This window comes from Perca flavescens, chromosome 1 (genome assembly GCF_004354835.1).
Source record: "Perca flavescens isolate YP-PL-M2 chromosome 1, PFLA_1.0, whole genome shotgun sequence".
NCBI classification, from domain to species: Eukaryota; Metazoa; Chordata; class Actinopteri; order Perciformes; family Percidae; genus Perca; species Perca flavescens.
The window spans coordinates 44,505,959-44,525,748 of NC_041331.1; the positions used below are offsets into that span (position 1 = coordinate 44,505,959).

At 44.6% G+C, this 19,790-nt stretch overlaps 1 protein-coding gene and 1 long non-coding RNA gene across 2 annotated transcripts; both read left to right on the top strand.

Annotated features, from left to right (window-relative positions):
• Positions 1 to 591: 591 nt before the first annotated feature.
• LOC114559181 (uncharacterized) lies at positions 592 to 1,737 on the top strand. Its single transcript, XR_003693031.1, has 2 exons — positions 592 to 1,304; positions 1,349 to 1,737. It is a non-coding gene; the product is annotated as an uncharacterized LOC114559181 (long non-coding RNA).
• Positions 1,738 to 4,898: 3,161 nt separating this feature from the next.
• cog8 (component of oligomeric golgi complex 8) lies at positions 4,899 to 19,550 on the top strand. Its single transcript, XM_028577160.1, has 6 exons — positions 4,899 to 5,479; positions 7,269 to 7,476; positions 9,057 to 9,449; positions 12,970 to 13,422; positions 16,998 to 17,166; positions 19,073 to 19,550. The coding sequence occupies exons 1-6, from the start codon at positions 5,151 to 5,153 to the stop codon at positions 19,375 to 19,377; spliced, it is 1,857 nt and encodes a 618-aa protein (XP_028432961.1). The 5' UTR covers positions 4,899 to 5,150; the 3' UTR covers positions 19,378 to 19,550.
• Positions 19,551 to 19,790: the final 240 nt, after the last annotated feature.

The window sequence follows — 19,790 nt, forward strand, 5'->3', positions numbered from 1 at the left end:
CTTTCTCACAGCCTACTGCTCACCAGATCCATGTCCACTTTCTCACAGCCTACTGCTCCCCAGATCCATGTCCACTTTCTCACAGCCTACTGCTCACCAGATCCATGTCCACTTTCTCACAGCCTACTGCTCCCCAGATCCATGTCCACTTTCTCACAGCTTACTGCTCCCCAGATCCATGTCCACTTTCTCACAGCCTACTGCTCACCAGATCCATGTCCACTTTCTCTCAGCCTACTGCTCCCCAGATCCATGTCCACTTTCTCACAGCCTACTGCTCACCAGATCCATGTCCACTTTCTCACAGCCTACTGCTCCCCAGATCCATGTCCACTTTCTCACAGCTTACTGCTCCCCAGATCCATGTCCACTTTCTCACAGCCTACTGCTCACCAGATCCATGTCCACTTTCTCTCAGCCTACTGCTCCCCAGATCCATGTCCACTTTCTTACAGCTTACTGCTCCCCAGATCCATGTCCACTTTCTCACAGCCTACTGCTCACCAGATCCATGTCCACTTTCTCACAGCCTACTGCTCACCAAATCCATGTCCACTTTCTCACAGCTTACTGCTCCCCAGATCCATGTCCACTTTCTCACAGCCTACTGCATTGAAAGCTCCACCTACGTAAACACCTTCCCGTAATCAACGGCGCCGTCACTACGAATACCAGCGTTGCGCGCCGAGTTCAAGCGTAGGGTTCGGTTCCCTGGGAACACATTCTAAGGTTCAGCAGAAACCCAACCCCGTCAAAAAGCCCAATATTCAGCCCAATCCTGGATTCGGTGCATCCCTAGTTCAAATATTACAAGGCACTCAACAGTTCACCATTGTTTTTTTTTTGGCCACTTCCATATCTGTCTGCAGCTGGTTAGCTTGGTTTAAGATAAAGACGTGTGTGTGTGTGTGTGTGTGTGTGTGTGTGTGTGTCCGTGTGTCCGTGTCCATCAGCACTTCTAAAAGCTGTGTTAAGCTAAAAAGTTAAGACCACATATCACGCTGGAGTCTTCTGGTCACATAACCCCAAATGTTGTTTTTTGTCCAGATGTAACAAGCCAGATATGGAGGCTTGTCAGCGAGCTTTAGAGGGTTGTTACTTTTGGACAGAGCCAGTAGTAGCTGTTTCACCTTTTTATGCTAAGCTAAGCTAAGCTTACCTGCTACAGCTTCAAGTTTAAACACTGGACGAGGATGTGAACATACGCATGTTTCCCCAGAATGGCAATAGAGTCTTCCCTCTCTGCGGGATCCAGTGCTTTTAAAGCCTCAGCTCACCTGAAACCTGCTCACCTGAGTACCCAGGTCAGATCAGCTGCTCTGGAGACTACCTGACACAGAGGACCCAGGTCAGATCAGCTGCTCTGGAGACTACCTGACACAGAGGACCCAGGTCAGATCAGCTGCTCTAGAGACTACCTGACACAGAGGACCCAGGTCAGATCAGCTGCTCTGGAGACTACCTGACACAGAGGACCCAGGTCAGATCAGCTGCTCTGGAGACTACCTGAAACAGAGGACCCAGGTCAGATCAGCTGCTCTGGAGACTACCTGAAACAGAGGACCCAGGTCAGATCAGCTGCTCTGGAGACACATTCAGACCATCAGAGAATTTTCTGATGATGTTCAAATATTTTCACTTTACGGTTTTCTACTTTTTCTGACAATTAGGAGCCTCTATTTTAAATGTACTGTTCTTACTGTTTATTTAAATAAAGTTGTACATGTAGGGATTAAAGAAGAGTCTCTTTTGTACTGTTAGCGTCACAGGGACTTTAGTGAAACCCGTCAGGAGAAAATATTTGTTATTGTTCAATTTAGGGATGTCCCGATTCTGATCACAGTATCGGATGAAGTCATTAAGTCTTAGTCCAGCGTTCTTTACAGAAACAGATTACTCCAATTCTCCACCAGGAAACCACCACTTTCCCACAGCCTTATGTGGGACCATAGGGCTGTGGGACCATAGGGCTGTGGGACCATAGGGCTGTGGGACCATAGCGCTGTGGGACCATAGGGCTGTGGGACCATAGGGCTGTGGGACCATAGGGCTGTGGGACCATAGGACTGTGGGACCATAGGGCTGTGGGACCATAGGGCTGTGGGACCATAGCGCTGTGGGACCATAGGACTGTGGGACCATAGGGCTGTGGGACCATAGGGCTGTGGGACCATAGGGCTGTGGGAACATAGGGCTGTGGGACCATTGGGCTGTGGGAACATAGGGCTGTGGGACCATAGGGCTGTGGGAACATAGGGCTGACCCCGACTCAATGATTGATTACTGGAGAAACCTACATGCATAGATTCATCACCAACCAATAGAAAGGTTAACGGTAGTGAAGTCTCCTCTGAAGGACTCTGCAAAACTGATAAGAAGACTGACAGCTTTAATCTGAGAGGAACAGAAACCACAGTCCTACAATCTGGAATCTGTCAGCAGCTTCTTATCAAACCATCACTTTCATAGAAGTTAACGGCAGTTCACAGAGTTTAAATATCTTTAACGGAGCGATCAGCGACAGAGAATCAGGCTGTTTTTCCTACTTTAGTTCTGTAAAACGTCGTCATAAGAGGGGCCGGGAGATACGTCCTGGCAAGGTGGCTGCAGAAGCCTACAACCAAGATGGCCGCCAGCCTAGAACTACAACAACCAGGTCACCAGCACATGAAGACAGCTGTCAGCGATGGAGGAGGTGATGGTATGAAATAAAACAGGGAAACCTTTGAATGAAATAAATGTTATTTGCATTCTCTCTCCACTTCTCTTCTTGCTCCTTTGCCTCCTTCCCCTGGTTTCTATCCATTGACCTCTGATCTACTTTCTGATCCATCATCACCATTATTTAAATCACTTTAACCCTTGTGTTGTCTTATCACTATACCCTATGTTTTTGAAGACTTTCCAGATGTTTTTGTCCCTTTTTTCAAAGTTTTTGAAGCCCTTTTCTACGTTATTTCATCAGTTATTTTCTTTAAAAATAAAAAGTCACAGTATAGTATGTCGAAAAATTCGTAAAGTCATAGTATAGTATGATGAAAAAGTCATAAAAAAGTCATAGTATAGTATGTTGAAAAAGTCATAAAAAAGTCATAGTATAGTATGTTGAAAAAGTTATAGAAAGTCATAGTATAGTATGTCGAAAAAGTGATAAAAGGTCATAGTATAGCAACAGCAGAATACCTCGGATAATATCTGATGCCAACATAGATTTAATAATATTACAAAAATAGAATAAGGATAGCAAGTTTATTATTCATTTAAATATAATACAGGCATATATCGACAGTTAATACAGTTATGTTAAGATCTATTTGTTAGTTTACAGCTCTATTATTCAGACTGCAGACAAGACATGTTGACAGAAGTACAACAAACATTATAAAGACTTTAAATGATGGGAATTACATTAAAATGTTGATGGATACCAGCGCATATTGGTATCAAAGGAAATGAAAGTGTAGATAAGGTTGCAAAGGAGGCTGCAAACATAATGACATAATGGATTTTGGTTATTTGGTTTCAGCAAAACAGAAGTTAAAAGCATTATTAAACAGAGATTGAAGGAAAGGTGGCAAAAGCAATGGAGAGGAGGAGAGGAAAGGAGGATGGTTTTACAGAAGAAAAGGAAAGTGGAAGAAATGAGAAAATAGCATCACGGCGAAGGTTTGAATAGACGTGATTAAACAGCTCGTTTAAGCCTTGTGTTGTCCTCAGGTTAAATTTGACCCATTTTCAATATTTTTTATATCAGAAATATGGGTTTCTTTCAGCCAAACTGCCCAAAAATAATTGTTTAAATGGTTTCAAAACAGTATTTGGACTAAACTTTGACATCAACCAGTCTGTGATTCTCTCAACACCCTCTGATCTTAACTATTAGTCATAATAATTCAGAATTTCGGTTGTTATAATGTAATATACATTAAGTTTATTGATGATGAGTTAAAAAAGGCGTTGGAAAAAAAAAGTGACAAAACTTTTTTAAAAATATCAAAAAAACAACACCAAACACAAGAACATAAAGTTAATTTTCAATTTGGACCCAGAAGTTCATGGTCGACAGGAAGACAGCACATTGTTTAAAATAAGTCAGTATAATACAGGAACATGTGATCACTGTGGGCTAGAAGAAATAATAAAGCACATTCTAGTTTAGGCTACTGTCCCAAGGATGACAAAAGGCAATTCATTCTACATTTCTCAAAGATAAAAGCAGCATACAGTGTTTTTTGATAGATAGGCTATTTTACAAAACTCATAAAATTAGTTTTATCAATTTGAATATATTAGACACATTATTATGATTGAGTAGATATTTTTTTTTTCATGTTGTGATCCCACTCCAGACCAGCTGATGGCGATAATTCACCCAAACCTCTGGGAACTAACCGCCAATAGAGCTCAAAGAAGAAGAAGAACCAACAGCAGGAAAAACTAATACATTGGAATTAATGTTCCACTGGGGGAGGGTGAAGCCAAATCCATAATTAAATCTGAAAGTATACAAAAATGGCTAAATGAATGGGAGGCAGAGTTTAATGCTAGACACTAGGCCTATACCTTACTGTGCTGATTTTAAACAGAAGGGAAGAAGTGGTCTATATACCAGACTTAGATTAGGTCACACAGGACTGAATGCTACCTTACACATGGTAATGGATTATGTATGGAATGCCAAGACAAAGAAGATGTAGAACATGTACTTTTTGCATGTGAGAAATATAATGATAATAGAATAAACTGGCAGGAAATGGAAGGAAATAACTCAATACATGATATGCTTGAAGAAAACGGAGATACTTGAAGCTTTATTTATTTTTCTGAATAATACTGGTATAATGAAAATATTATTTTTTTTATTAATTCAAGCCTAGACTGGTGTTACACACTCCTGTACAGTTGGTGGCGGTATAATACAAAAGTAGTAATCTGCCAAAAAGAAGAAGAACCAGCAGCAGGAAGTGCCTGTCAACCCTGGTCCTGTTCATTGGTCCTGTTCCTGTTGCAGTCTTTCTAGCGAACTGAATTCCCTTTTCTAACCCAGTTCATGTGTAATGTGTCTGATTATAAAGCGGTTTTAATGAGTCCATCTTACTGACAAGACCCTGCAGCAGCGGTGTGTTTACGTCCAGTCGGCCCGCTCCAACATGGCGGCGGTAGACGTGGAGGATGAGAGTATTTTGGCGTCGATCTTTAAGGACAGCTTCCCGGACAGCTGGAAGGACAACCCGGACTTTGCGACCTACCTGTCCGAGCTGAGCTCCTTCGGGCTGGAGAAGCTGAGCCGGGAGCCGGAGCGGCTCGCGGAGGAGCGGGCTCAGATCCTGCAGCAGACCCGGGAGCTGGCCTTCTCCAACTACCAGACCTTCATCCGGACCGCGGACTGCACCCAGCACATCTACCGGGACTTCGGCCGGGTGGAGGGCAGCGTGTCCCGGCTGCTGGACAAGCTGCCCGGCTTCGGGGAGAGATGCAGGTCAGTCCGCGATGGAGGAGTTTAATTAACGACAGGTGTCGAAGAGATGGTGTAGTCTACGTATACCTGCCGATACCTGCCGATACCTGCCGATACCTGCGTAATCACGTAGACTCAACTACTGGCAAAAAGTGATCGCTGTCTGCAGCAGTGGCCACATTATAAACAATCCAGTCCTTGTCCCACTTGCCAAAAAGTTATCAGCTTATAGATGTATACATACATACATACATACATACATAAACACATACATAAACATACATACATACATAAACATACATACATACATACATAAACACATACATAAACACATACATAAACAAACATACATACATACATAAACATACATACATACATACATAAACACATACATAAACACACACACATACATACATACATACATAAACATACATACATACATACATACATAAACACACACACATACATACATACATAAACACACACATACATACATATATATACATACATAAACGCACACACACACGTGTGTATATATATATATATATATACACACACACACACATACATACATACATACATACATACATACATACATACACACACACATACATACATACACACATAAATACATAGCTATGTATGTATTTATCTATAGATTGATACATCATCAATGAAATCAAGTGATTTTGAGGCAGAAACTAAATTTCTGTAGGAGCTGAAAACACTTTTTTGCCAATTTCAAAAGTGTATATTATGGGTTGTATTTCTCCTCTTAAAAATGTTTTTCAACAGCTGAAGCGTTCTGAGTTAGCTAAAATCTGTCAGATAAGCCTTATTAGTACTGTACTTGACTATTTCTACTTTCTGCTACTACCTACTTGGACTCCACATCTCTAATCTGGCAGCTTTACAGATTCAGATTATTAAAATAAAACATAACCAGCTAATAAATGATGATGCATTATTATAGATTAAAGTACCCAGCAGTGTATAAAGTCATTAAAATGAGCTCCACCTTCATTAGCTGCAACATTAAAGTCATCAACACATCAACTAACTTTCATAATGATCTTTTTAAGGTGCCCTGCCATACAAAACCGTTTCTACTTGTATTTTCTTTAAATATGTCAGGTCCATATGTGTTTGTGTTATATATATTATGTATATAACCCAATCGTTAGCCTATTGTTATAAAAGCGTCCGCTACGGAGCCATAACGTGAGCTACGAGGTAATGGAGCCTTTTATACATTGTCGTGTTTCTTTAGAAATAAACAACAGACAAATAGAGTCTTTAAACGCTTCAGATGTGAAGTTATTCACTGTCAAAGTGATGTCAGAATCAATTTTTCAATTCAATTTTATTTCTATAGCACGTTTAAAAACAACCTTAACATGCTCCAAAAGCAACGAAACAATAAACCCAAACAAAGCACGATGTACAATACAAAATAACTGACAGTAGAAAAAGAATAAGGTCAATAATGTCAAGATATCAAAGCTCAACTTGAATTGAAAGCCAATGAATAATAGTGGGTCTTAAGCATGGACTTGAACGTTTCAATGGTCCGAGCTGTTTTTACATGAACAGGTAAACTATTCCAGAGGTTTGGATCAGCCACTGAAAAGGCTCGGTCACCTTTGGTTCTTAACCTGGATCTGGGCACATCGAGGAGCATGTGCCCAATCAATGGGAGTCAATGGGATGCTAACGGGAGGTAGCATCAGAATGTCGCCTTAGGAGGTTTGAGTCCTGAAGCGAAGCTTACCCCCCCCTTTGCTCTAACCGAAGGCGTTTGTGTCATCAGGGGCTTCGTGAAGGAGGCGGAGGAGATCGGAGCCAGCCGGCGGATGAACAGCCTCACGCTGAACCGGCACACGGAGATCCTGGAGATCCTGGAGATCCCGCAGCTCATGGACACCTGCGTCCGCAACGGCTACTACGAGGAGGCTCTGGAGCTGGCGGCGTACGCCAAGAGGCTGGAGAAGAAGCACGCCACGCTGCCCGTCATCCAGGTGAGCCCGACACAGTCGTTTCTTTCCGCCTTTCCAAAGTCCAAGACCCAAGCGGAAAGGTGTCAACAATGGATTAAGCGGTGTGGGAGACCCCACTCACAGCTAAATGCCTCGAAGATTAACAAGCATAGCAACATATGTCTGCTCCAAGGTAAGTAAAGCTAGCGAGCTAACTTACATCAATTATCAATAAGTAGTTTAAGTAACTAAGTACATAACAGATACAATCTGTAAAACTGGACTTAAGTTAACAGTTGTGGTTCTATATAACGTTATTATCGAAAGTAGTAAAGTTAGAACATTAGATACTTTATTATTCCGTAGGAAATTCAGGCAGCCTGATAGCTGTTAGCCTGTCAAGCACACGTTGCTATGGACACAGATAATTTAGTCATTGAACACATCCCTCCACTGTATATTGCAGCCCTTTCTGTCGTGCCCTGGAGGATATGTCTGCTGCATTACTCCAAAACCAAACTCATTTTCCCAGAGGGCCACACTGGAAAAAAAGAATTTATTATATATTATTGCATGTCTCCTATAGTCTTCTCACTTACAGCTCGGTCGACATAAAGCCCCAAAAATGTAACTTAGCCATCAAAGAAAAAAGTGACACAAGAATATCGGGGAAAAAAACGTCAAAAAATGCGACAAAAACATCTGAAAAAGGGGCAAAAATGCTGAAAAAACACCAACAGTGTTAGCAAAAGTGACAAAAACTAGTTGAGCCAAAATGTATTATGAACCTAAATTGATATGCGGGCCGGATAAAAATGTGTGAGGGGCCGGATTTGGCCCCCGGGCCTTGAGTTTGGCACATGTGACTTATAGGGCTGCCACATCTTAGTCGATTAGTCGACTAATCAGTGGTTTTGGTCTTAGTCGACTAAGATTTCTTTAGTCAATTAGTCATTTTTTATGCTTATTCATGCTTAATTACTCATTTCCAAGAAACTTCTGAGCACATTTATGGTAAACACAAGATTTAAAGTGGTGCTTCTGCAGGATTAATTGTGGAGAAACTCAGTTTTACAGATGGTTAATTAACTACATTTATATTGTGCTTTTCTAGTCTTAACCACCTCTCAAAGCTCACAGCTCTGTCGATTAAATCAACTAATCGATTAGTCGACTAAATCCTATAAGTGTTAGTCGACTAAGAATTTCTTTAGTCGAGGACAGCCCTACTTATGTCATATCACGATATTACGATATCCAAAATCCCCCAAAAAAGACGATACCTAGTCTTAAATCACGATATTGATGTAATATCGATGTATTGCCCAGCCCTAACCCTGTTGACATGGCAATAAAGTATTGAACTTGAACTCGAATTTAGCTGATTGCATTCTTTCGATGTGAGAGTATTTCTTATTACTATTGACAGTTATTTGTAATATGTTTTAATATTGTGTGTGCACCTGCCCGGGGACTGCAGATGGAAACTAAGCTAATTAGCTAACTCTGGTACAAAACATCTTTTCGTAAGATTAATGTATTTTGTACATTGTCCCTGACAAATAAACTAATAAAATAAATAAATAAAGAGCGATGACTGGGACCCTGATCTCTCCCTGCAGGGGATCGTGCGTGAGGTGCGCCAGTCGACCCAGCTGATGCTCAACCAGCTGTTGCAGCAGCTGCGCAGTAACTCCCAGCTGCCGGCGTGCTTGCGCGTGATTGGCTACCTGCGGCGCATGGACGTGTTCACGGAGGCGGAGCTACGGGTCAAGTTCCTGCAGGCGCGCGGCACCTGGCTGCACTCCATCCTCGCCGCCGTCGCCGACGACGACCCCTACTTCCACATCACCAAGACGATCGAGGCGTGCCGGGTGCACCTGTTCGACATCATCACGCAGTACCGAGCCGTCTTCTCCGACGACGAGCCAGCGGCGCCGCCGCCGCCGCCGCACGCCACGGGGCAGCTCGCCGTCAACGAGGCCGCCATCTTCCACGGCTGGGTGGTGCAGAAGGTGTGAACTCTCTCTCTATCGTTCTCTCTATCGTTCTCTCTATCGTTCTCTCTCTATCGTTCTCTCTCTATCGTTCTCTCTCTATCGTTCTCTCTATCGTTCTCTCTCTATCGTTCTCTATCGTTCTCTATCGTTCTCTCTATCGTTCTCTCTCTATCGTTCTCTCTCTATCGTTCTCTATCGTTCTCTCTATCGTTCTCTCTATCGTTCTCTCTATCGCTCTCTCTCTATCGTTCTCTATCGCTCTCTCTCTATCGCTCTCTCTCTATCGCTCTCTCTCTATCGTTCTCTCTCGCTCTCTCTCTATCGCTCTCTCTCTATCGCTCTCTCTCTATCGTTCTCTCTCTATCGCTCTCTCTCTATCGTTCTCTCTCTATCGTTCTCTCTCTATCGTTCTCTCTCTATCGTTCTCTCTATCGCTCTCTCTCTATCGTTCTCTATCGCTCTCTCTCTATCGTTCTCTCTCTATCGTTTTCTCTCTATCGTTCTCTATCGTTCTCTCTATCGTTTTCTCTCTATCGTTCTCTATCGTTCTCTCTCTATCGTTCTCTCTCTATCGTTTTCTCTCTATCGTTCTCTATCGTTCTCTCTATCATTTTCTCTCTATCGTTCTCTATCGTTCTCTCTCTATCGTTCTCTCTATTGTTCTCTATCGTTCTCTCTCTATCGTTCTCTCTATCGTTCTCTATCGTTCTCTATCGTTCTCTCTCTATCGTTTTCTCTCTATCGTTCTCTATCGTTCTCTATCGTTCTCTATCGTTCTCTCTCTATCGTTCTCTCTATTGTTCTCTATCGTTCTCTCTCTATCGTTCTCTCTATCGTTCTCTCTATCGTTCTCTATCGTTCTCTCTCTATCGTTCTCTCTCTATCGTTCTCTCTCTATCGTTCTCTATCATTCTCTCTATCGCTCTCTCTCTATCGTTCTCTATCGTTCTCTATCGTTCTCTCTCTATCGTTCTCTCTATCGTTCTCTCTCTATCGTTCTCTCTCTATCGTTCTCTCTATCGTTCTCTCTCTATCGTTCTCTATCGCTCTCTCTATCGTTCTCTATCGCTCTCTCTCTATCGTTCTCTATCGCTCTCTATCGTTCTCTATCGTTCTCTCTCTATCGTTCTCTCTCTATCGTTCTCTATCGCTCTCTATCGTTCTCTATCGTTCTCTCTCTATCGTTCTCTATCGTTCTCTATCGTTCTCTATCGTTCTCTCTATCGCTCTCTATCGTTCTCTATCGTTCTCTCTCTATCGTTCTCTATCGCTCTCTATCGTTCTCTATCGTTCTCTCTCTATCGTTTTCTTTCTATCGTTCTCTCTCTATCGTTTTCTCTCTATCGTTCTCTATCGTTCTCTCTATCGTTTTCTCTCTATCGTTTTCTCTCTATCGTTCTCTATCGCTCTCTCTCTATCGTTCTCTATCGTTCTCTCTCTATCGTTCTCTCTCTATCGTTCTCTATCGTTCTCTCTCTATTGTTCTCTCTATCGTTCTCTCTCTATCGTTCTCTATCGTTCTCTCTATCGCTCTCTATCGTTCTCTATCGCTCTCTCTCTATCGTTCTCTATCGTTCTCTCTCTATCGTTCTCTATCGCTCTCTATCGTTCTCTCTATCGTTCTCTCTATCGTTCTCTCTATCGTTCTCTATCGTTCTCTCTATCGTTCTCTCTATCGTTCTCTATCGTTCTCTCTCTATCGTTCTCTATCGTTCTCTATCGTTCTCTCTATCGTTCTCTATCGCTCTCTCTCTATCGTTCTCTATCGTTCTCTCTCTATCGTTGTCTATCGCTCTCTATCGTTCTCTCTCTATCGTTTTCTCTCTATCGTTCTCTATCGTTCTCTCTCTATCGTTCTCTATCGTTCTCTATCGTTCTCTATCGTTCTCTCTCTATCGTTCTCTCTATCGCTCTCTATCGTTCTCTATCGTTCTCTCTCTATCGTTCTCTATTGTTCTCTCTCTATCGTTCTCTCTATCGCTCTCTCTCTATCGTTCTCTCTATCGTTCTCTCTCTATCGTTCTCTATCGCTCTCTCTATCGCTCTCTCTCTATCGTTCTCTATCGTTCTCTCTCTATCGTTCTCTCTATCGCTCTCTCTCTATCGTTCTCTATTGTTGTCTCTCTATCGTTCTCTATCGTTCTCTCTCTATCGCTCTCTCTCTATCGTTCTCTCTATCGCTCTCTCTCTATCGTTCTCTCTATCGCTCTCTCTCTATCGTTCTCTCTATCGCTCTCTCTATCGTTCTCTATCGCTCTCTCTATCGTTCTCTCTATCGCTCTCTCTCTATCGTTCTCTATCGCTCTCTCTCTATCGCTCTCTCTCTATCGTTCTCTATCGCTCTCTCTCTATCGTTCTCTATCGCTCTCTATCGTTCTCTATCGTTCTCTCTATCGCTCTCTCTATCGTTCTCTATCGTTCTCTCTATCGCTCTCTCTCTATCGTTCTCTCTATCGCTCTCTCTCTATCGTTCTCTATCGCTCTCTCTATCGCTCTCTCTCTATCGTTCTCTATCGTTCTCTCTATCGCTATCTATCGCTCTCTCTCTATCGCTCTCTCTATTGCTCTCTATTGCTCTCTATCGTTCTCTATCGCTATCTATCGCTCTCTCTATCGCTCTCTATCGTTCTCTCTATCGCTCTCTATCGTTCTCTCTATCGTTCTCTCTATCGCTCTCTCTATCGCTCTCTCTATCGCTCTCTATCGCTCTCTTTATCGTTCTCTATCGCTCTCTATCGCTCTCTCTCTATCGTTCTCTATCGTTCTCTCTCTATCGTTCTCTCTATCGCTCTCTCTCTATCGTTCTCTATCGTTCTCTCTCTATCGCTCTCTCTATCGCTCTCTCTATCGTTCTCTATCGTTCTCTATCGCTCTCTCTATCGCTCTCTCTATCGCTCTCTATCGCTCTCTTTATCGTTCTCTATCGTTCTCTATCATTCTCTATCGCTCTCTCTATCGCTCTCTCTATCGCTCTCTCTATCGCTCTCTCTATCGCTCTCTTTATCGTTCTCTATCGTTCTCTATCATTCTCTATCGCTCTCTCTCTGTATTGCTCTCTCTATCGCTCTCTCTATCGCTCTCTCTATCGCTCTCTCTATCATTCTCTATCGCTCTCTTTATCGTTCTCTATCGTTCTCTATCATTCTCTATCGCTCTCTCTATCGCTCTCTTTATCGTTCTCTATCGTTCTCTATCATTCTCTATCGCTCTCTCTATCGCTCTCTTTATCGTTCTCTATCGTTCTCTATCATTCTCTATCGCTCTCTCTATCGCTCTCTCTATCGCTCTCTTTATCGTTCTCTATCGTTCTCTATCATTCTCTATCGCTCTCTCTATCGCTCTCTCTATCGCTCTCTGTCTGTCGTTCTCTCTCGGTCTCTCTCTCTCCCCTTCTCTCTCTCTCTCTCTCTCTCTCCCTCCCTCCCTGTCTCCCCTTCTCTCATTCATCTCATAGCATTTATAACGGCCAATAAATGAAAATTTAAAAAATAAAATCATTTCTGTCCCTTACTCCCCCCCCCCTTGTGTGTCTAAGGTGTCAGAGTTCCTGTTGACGTTGGAGCGAGACCTTGAGCGTGGCGTGGGGGGGCGCCTGGACTCCCTGCTGGGCCAGTGCATGTACTTCGGTCTGTCCTTCAGCCGCGTCGGCGCCGACTTCCGTGGCCAGCTGGCGCCCGTGTTCCAGCGCGTGGCGGCCGAGACGTTCGGCCGCGCGGTGAACGAGGCGGCCGAGCAGTTCCAGGACGACATGAACGTGTACGCGCTCATCGCCCTCCCCTCGGCGCTGGGCGGCAGCACCCCCCACGCCGGGGTCGTGGCGCCAGGCGGCCAGCCCGGCGCGCTGCAGCCGCCCATGGCGCTGCTGGACTTCCAGCCGCTGGCGTGCTTCCTCAACAACATCCTGATGGCCTTCAATGACCTGAGGCTCTGCTGCCCCGTCGGGCTGGCCCAGGACATCACCGCTCGGCTACAGGGGGGTCTGGACACGGTAAGGCCACTGGGGGGGGTCTGGACACGGTAAGACCACTGGGGGTCTGGACACGGTAAGGCCACTGGGGGGTCTGGACACAGTAAGGCCACTGGGGGTCTGGACACGGTAAGGCCACTGGGGGGGGTCTGGACACGGTAAGGCCACTGGGGGGTCTGGATATGGTAAGGCCTCCTAAAGACACTAGAGGGGGTCTGGACATGGTAAGGCCTCCTAAAGACACTGGGGGGGTCTGGACACGGTAAGGTCTCCTAAAGACACTAGGGGGGGTCTGGACACGGTAAGGCCTCTTAAAGACACTAGGGGGTCTGGACACGGTAAGGTCTCCTAAAGACACTAGGGGGGGTCTGGACACGGTAAGGTCTCCTAAAGACACTAGGGGGGGTCTGGACACGGTAAGGCCTCCTAAAGACACTACGGGGGTCTGGACACGGTAAGGCCTCCTAAAGACACTTGGGGGGGTCTGGACACGGTAAGGCCTCCTAAAGACACTGGGGGTCTGGACACGGTAAGGTCTCCTAAAGACAATAGGGGGGTCTGGACACGGTAAGGTCTCCTAAAGACACTAGGGGGTCTGGACACGGTAAGGCCTCCTAAAGACACTAGGGGGGTCTGGACACGGTAAGGTCTCCTAAAGACACTAGGGGGGTCTGGACACGGTAAGGTCTCCTAAAGACACTAGGGGGGTCTGGACACGGTAAGGCCTCTAAAGACACTAGGGGGGTCTGGACACGGTAAGGTCTCCTAAAGACACTAGGGGGGGTCTGGACACGGTAAGGTCTCCTAAAGACACTAGGGGGGTCTGGACACGGTAAGGCCTCCTAAAGACACTAGGGGGGGTCTGGACACGGTAAGGCCTCCTAAAGACACTGGGGGGTCTGGACACGGTAAGGTCTCCTAAAGACACTAGGGGGGTCTGGACACGGTAAGGCCTCCTAAAGACACTAGGGGGGTCTGGACACGGTAAGGCCTCCTAAAGACACTGGGGGTCTGGACACGGTAAGGTCTCCTAAAGACACTAGGGGGGGTCTGGACACTGTAAGGTCTCCTAAAGACACTAGGGGGGGTCTGGACACGGTAAGGCCTCCTAAAGACACTAGGGGGGTCTGGACACGGTAAGGCCTCCTAAAGACACTAGGGGGGGGTCTGGGGGGTCTCCTAAAGAGGGGGGTCTGGACACGGTAAGGCCTCCTAAAGACACTAGGGGGGTCTGGACACGGTAAGGTCTCCTAAAGACACTAGGGGGTCTCCTAAAGACACTAGGGGGTCTGGACAGGTAAGGCCTCCTAAAGACACTAGGGGGGTCTGGACACGGTAAGGCCTCCTAAAGACACTGGGGGGGGTCTGGACACGGTAAGGCCTCCTAAAGACACTAGGGGGGGTCTGGACACGGTAAGGCCTCCTAAAGACACTAGGGGGGGTCTGGACCTGGTAAGGCCTCCTAAAGACACTAGGGGGGTCTGGACACGGTAAGGCCTCCTAAAGACACTAGGGGGGGTCTGGACACGGTAAGGCCTCCTAAAGACACTGGTGGGGGTCTGGACACGGTAAGGTCTCCTAAAGACACTGGGGGTCTGGACACGGTAAGGCCTCCTAAAGACACTAGGGGGGGTCTGGACACGGTAAGGCCTCCTAAAGACACTGGGGGGGTCTGGACACGGTAAGGCCTCCTAAAGACACTGGGGGGTCTGGACACGGTAAGGCCTCCTAAAGACACTGGGGGGGTCTGGACACGGTAGGTCTCCTAAAGACACTGGGGGTCTGGACACTGTAAGGTCTCCTAAAGACACTGGGGGGGTCTGGACACGGTAAGGCCTCCTAAAGACACTGGGGGGGGTCTGGACACGGTAAGGCCTCCTAAAGACACTGGGGGGGTCTGGACACGGTAAGGTCTCCTAAAGACACTGGGGGGTCTGGACACGGTAAGGTCTCCTAAAGACACTGGGGGTCTGGACACGGTAAGGTCTCCTAAAGACACTGGGGGTCTGGACACGGTAAGGTCTCCTAAAGACACTAGGGGGGTCTGGACACGGTAAGGTCTCCTAAAGACACTAGGGTGGGTCTGGACACGGTAAGGCCTCCTAAAGACACTAGGGGGGGTCTGGACACGGTAAGGCCTCCTAAAGACACTAGGGGGGTCTGGACACGGTAAGGTCTCTTAAAGACACTAGGGGGGGTCTGTACACGGTAAGGCCTCCTAAAGACACTGGTGGGGGTCTGGACACGGTAAGGTCTCCTAAAGACACTGGGGGGGTCTGGACACGGTAAGGTCTCCTAAAGACACTGGGGGGTCTGGACACGGTAAGGCCTCCTAAAGACACTAGGGGGGGGTCTGGACACGGTAAGGCCTCCTAAAGACACTGGGGGTCTGGACACGGTAAGGCCTCCTAAAGACACTGGGGGTCTGGACACGGTAAGGTCTCCTAAAGACACTGGGGGGGTCTGGACACTGTAAGGTCTCCTAAAGACACTGGGGGGGTCTGGACATGGTAAGGCCTCCTAAAGACACTGGGGGGGGGTCTGGACACGGTAAGGTCTCCTAAAGACACTGGGGGTCTGGACACTGTAAGGTCTCCTAAAGACACTGGGGGGGTCTGGACACGGTAAGGTCTCCTAAAGACACTGGGGGGGTCTGGACACGGTAAGGTCTCCTAAAGACGCTAGGGGGGGTCTGAGGGAAAGAGGGAAAGAAGGAAAGAGACAGACCGAAGGACACTCTTCCGATCCCGAACCGGTACTTTCAAAATGATTGAGATTCCTAAACAGATTCTTAAAAATATGGCATTTTAAAAGTAGCCTACATTTATGGTAGCTAGCTAACTATAGACTACAGAGAGAGTAACTAGCTAACGGTAGACTACAGAGAGAGTAGCTAGCTAACGGTAGACTACAGAGAGAGTAACTAGCTAAGAGTAGCTAGCTAACGGTAGACTACAGAGAGAGTAGCTAGCTAACGGTAGACTACAGAGAGAGTAGCTAGCTAAGAGTAGCTAGCTAACGGTAGACTACAGAGAGAGTAGCTAGCTAAGAGTAGCTAGCTAACGGTAGACTACAGAGAGAGTAGCTAGCTAAGAGTAGCTAGCTAACGGTAGACTACAGAGAGAGTAGCTAGCTAACGGTAGACTACAGAGAAAGTGTGATATTTTTATGTCCGTTTCGGATCGACAGAGGGAAAATATTTCAGTCGACACACTAAGTGGAATCGAAATGAGGAACTGAAATTTGCGTTCTACTCCCGTCCGATTCCGTAGCCTGGTGAGACCGTCTTGATCTGGCGAACTCCAGTTTTCCTCTCGCAGATCAGTCTGGCATCTTGAGATAGAGAAAATTTGGAGACGTTTGCCAAACACACAGACACAGACACACAGGTTACGTCTTTATCGTTTTTCTCGTGATTTTTATGTGCCGTATATGGTTAATTTTGTCTTCTTTTTTTTAATGTTTTTGTTGCGTTTGACATTTTTTATCGCGGCCAGGACGATATGCTTTAGTTTTGATTTGATTGTTTATCTGAGTTGTTGAACGCTACCCAGCCCTGTGTGTTGACTTGTTGTTGTTGTTGTTGTTCTCGTCAGGTGACCCGGCAGATCGTGGCGTTTCACCGCGCCGAGGAGTCAGCGTTCAGCAGCCGAGAGAAGGAGCTGTTTGTTCACTTCTGCTGTTCGTACGCCGATGACCTGCTGCCGTTCCTTAACCGCTGCCTGCAGGTCCTGTTCCCTCCGGCTCAGCTCGCTCTCATCCTGGGTCAGCACCTTCAAAATATATAAATAAATAAATAAAATATATATATATATATATATATATATATATATATATATATATATATATATATATATATATCCAAATAACAGTCCTTCCAGAAATTTTTTACATTTTTTTTGTGATTGTTGCGGGCAAAAATCCTTGATTATGCGGCACGTTTTCTTAAAAAAATGCGATGGAATATGCTTTATATGATATTTATGCGATTTTATGCAATGAAATTTGCGGGAACTTGCAAAAACTGCAGTTTGATGAAAAAGGGAAGAAAAAGTGATTTTATTTTTATTTATTTTTTTATCTATTGATTTATTTTTTCCCAACAGCCTGCTTTTCGATGATGTTCACGTCGCGTAATTACATCACTTCATAACGTTCCCATGGCAACAGGGGCTAAATGGCTGCTCTTGTGTGAAGTAAACGCAACATTTTTCAACTTTCTGCTAAGATATATTATGTGACAATATTTAGCGCGGAAATCGGCAATTTATGCGGCGTATTTGAAAAAATGCAGACTCTGCATCAATATGCGGACTTTGGCTGATTATGCGTTGAATTATGCGATCGCAAAATCACGTTTTCCTGGAGGGACTGACATATAATTTGCTATATTCAACTACAAATGAGACCAGTGGTGTACTACTCTTGGCATGCTTCAGTCGTGAATGACATGTTAGTTCTCATTAGCTGAGCTGTTTCCAAAATTTTTATTTTGCTTTATTTATGACATTTTTGTCGCTTTTTATTTATTTATTTTTTTTTATAACTTTTTTGCAGATCTTTTTTTTGGGGACCTTTTTGTCACCTTTTGATGTTTTGGTTTCACATGTTTGTCGCCTTTTCAAGTTTTTTTTTTGGACAATTTATTTAGAATTTTTTGTCGCCTGTTTCAAGGGTTTTTGGGATCTTTTTTTTTTATTCAACGTTTTTTTTGTCGTCTTTCTGGAGCGTTTATTTATTTTTTATTTTTTTACATATTTGTCGCCTTTTTCCCCAAAAAATTTTGGACAATTTAATTGGAAGTTTTTGTCGCCTTTCGGGAGCGTTTTTTCGAGATTTTTGTCGCCCGTTTCAAGGATATTTTTGGCACTTTTTGTCGCCTTTTTAGAAAGTTTTTCAAGTTTCTTTTTGGACAATTCATTTCAAAGTTTTTGTCGTCTTTCTGGAGTGTTCTTTCAACATTTTTGTTACCTTTTTCAAGTTTATTTATTATTTTTTTGCATTAGTATTTGTCGCCTTTTTCTTTTTGTGTGTGTGTGTCAAACTCAGTTTCCCTAAGGGCCACACTGGAAATGACGATCACAGTAAGGGCCAGACACGTTGAGTTTAATGACTAAACATAAAAAAAGTCAATTAACTTTGTATTATTGCATGTCTCATATAGCTTTCTCCCATACAGTTTTAAAAAGCTTCTTAGCCATCGTAGAATTTAGCAAGTCATGAAAAACAAACCTTACATTTTAAAAAGCAGCCGACTCACCACAACCTGTTTCACAGCCTGAATATTAAAAAACTCTCTGCTTTTTTGGGGAATTCTCAGTCTCGAAGTCTGGAAAAGAAATTTGACATATTTGTCGCCATATTCAAGGTTTTTTTCTGGAAAAGTTATTTCAACGTTTTTGTCGTCTTTCTGGAGCGTTCTTTCGAGATTTTTGTTGCCTTTTTCAAGTTTTTATTTTTTTTAACATTTCAGTTTAGCTTATTTTTGTCGCCTTTTTTGACATATCTGTCGACTTTTTCAAGGTTTTTTTGGATGCCTTTGGGGAGTGTTTTTCCGAGGGTTTTGTCGCCCTATTCAAGGACTTTTTCTTCTCCAAGTCCAACTATCTAGCCAGTTCCCCAAAGTTAAGCTTGTGTTGCTATAGTTACTGAACTCTGTGTGCCTCTGCAGGAGTTCCTGCGACTCAGCTGCACCGGTACGGCGGTCTGGGCCGCATCGACCTCGCCTTCGTCCTGCAGCCGCTGGACTTCGTGCTGCCGCAGAGAGAGACGTTGGCGCCGGCGCCGGAGATCGATATCGCCGCCGAACTGGGCAGCCTGGCGTTTGACGCGCAACTCAAAGAAGCCGATCCGGGCGTCGCGGTGGAGGACGGGCGCCCCGAAACGCTGTCACCGCCGGCAACCCCGAGCGCTCGCAGAGACTCTGAGGAACGAGACGGAGATACGATACAGGATGAGGACTTCTCTTTGGACTGAAAGTCTGTGTTTTCTCTTCGGTTTCAGGAAGACTTGGGTGCACATATTTGGCGAAGGAATCCGGTATTTGAAAGAGGGTTTCTGGGTCTTTACTATCATTCTAGGGCTGTGCAATTAATCGAAATGTAATCGTGATTATGATTTTGGCTCCCAGTGATCACAAAAACAGAATAATGGAGAAAAACAATTATTTAGCTCATTATGCATGTTACATTTGCAAGTAAACTCATATTTTCTCTCGTGTTCTGAATGAAATAATAGTTTACAAAATATTAAGGCAATTTTCAGTTGTTTTTTTACTGTTGATTTATTTAACTTTTTCCAGTTTTTAAGTTCAATAACTGCAACATTTTTCCAGAAGTCAACGAGTAATTGTGTTAAATTATCGTGATTTCAATTTTGACCGAAATAAT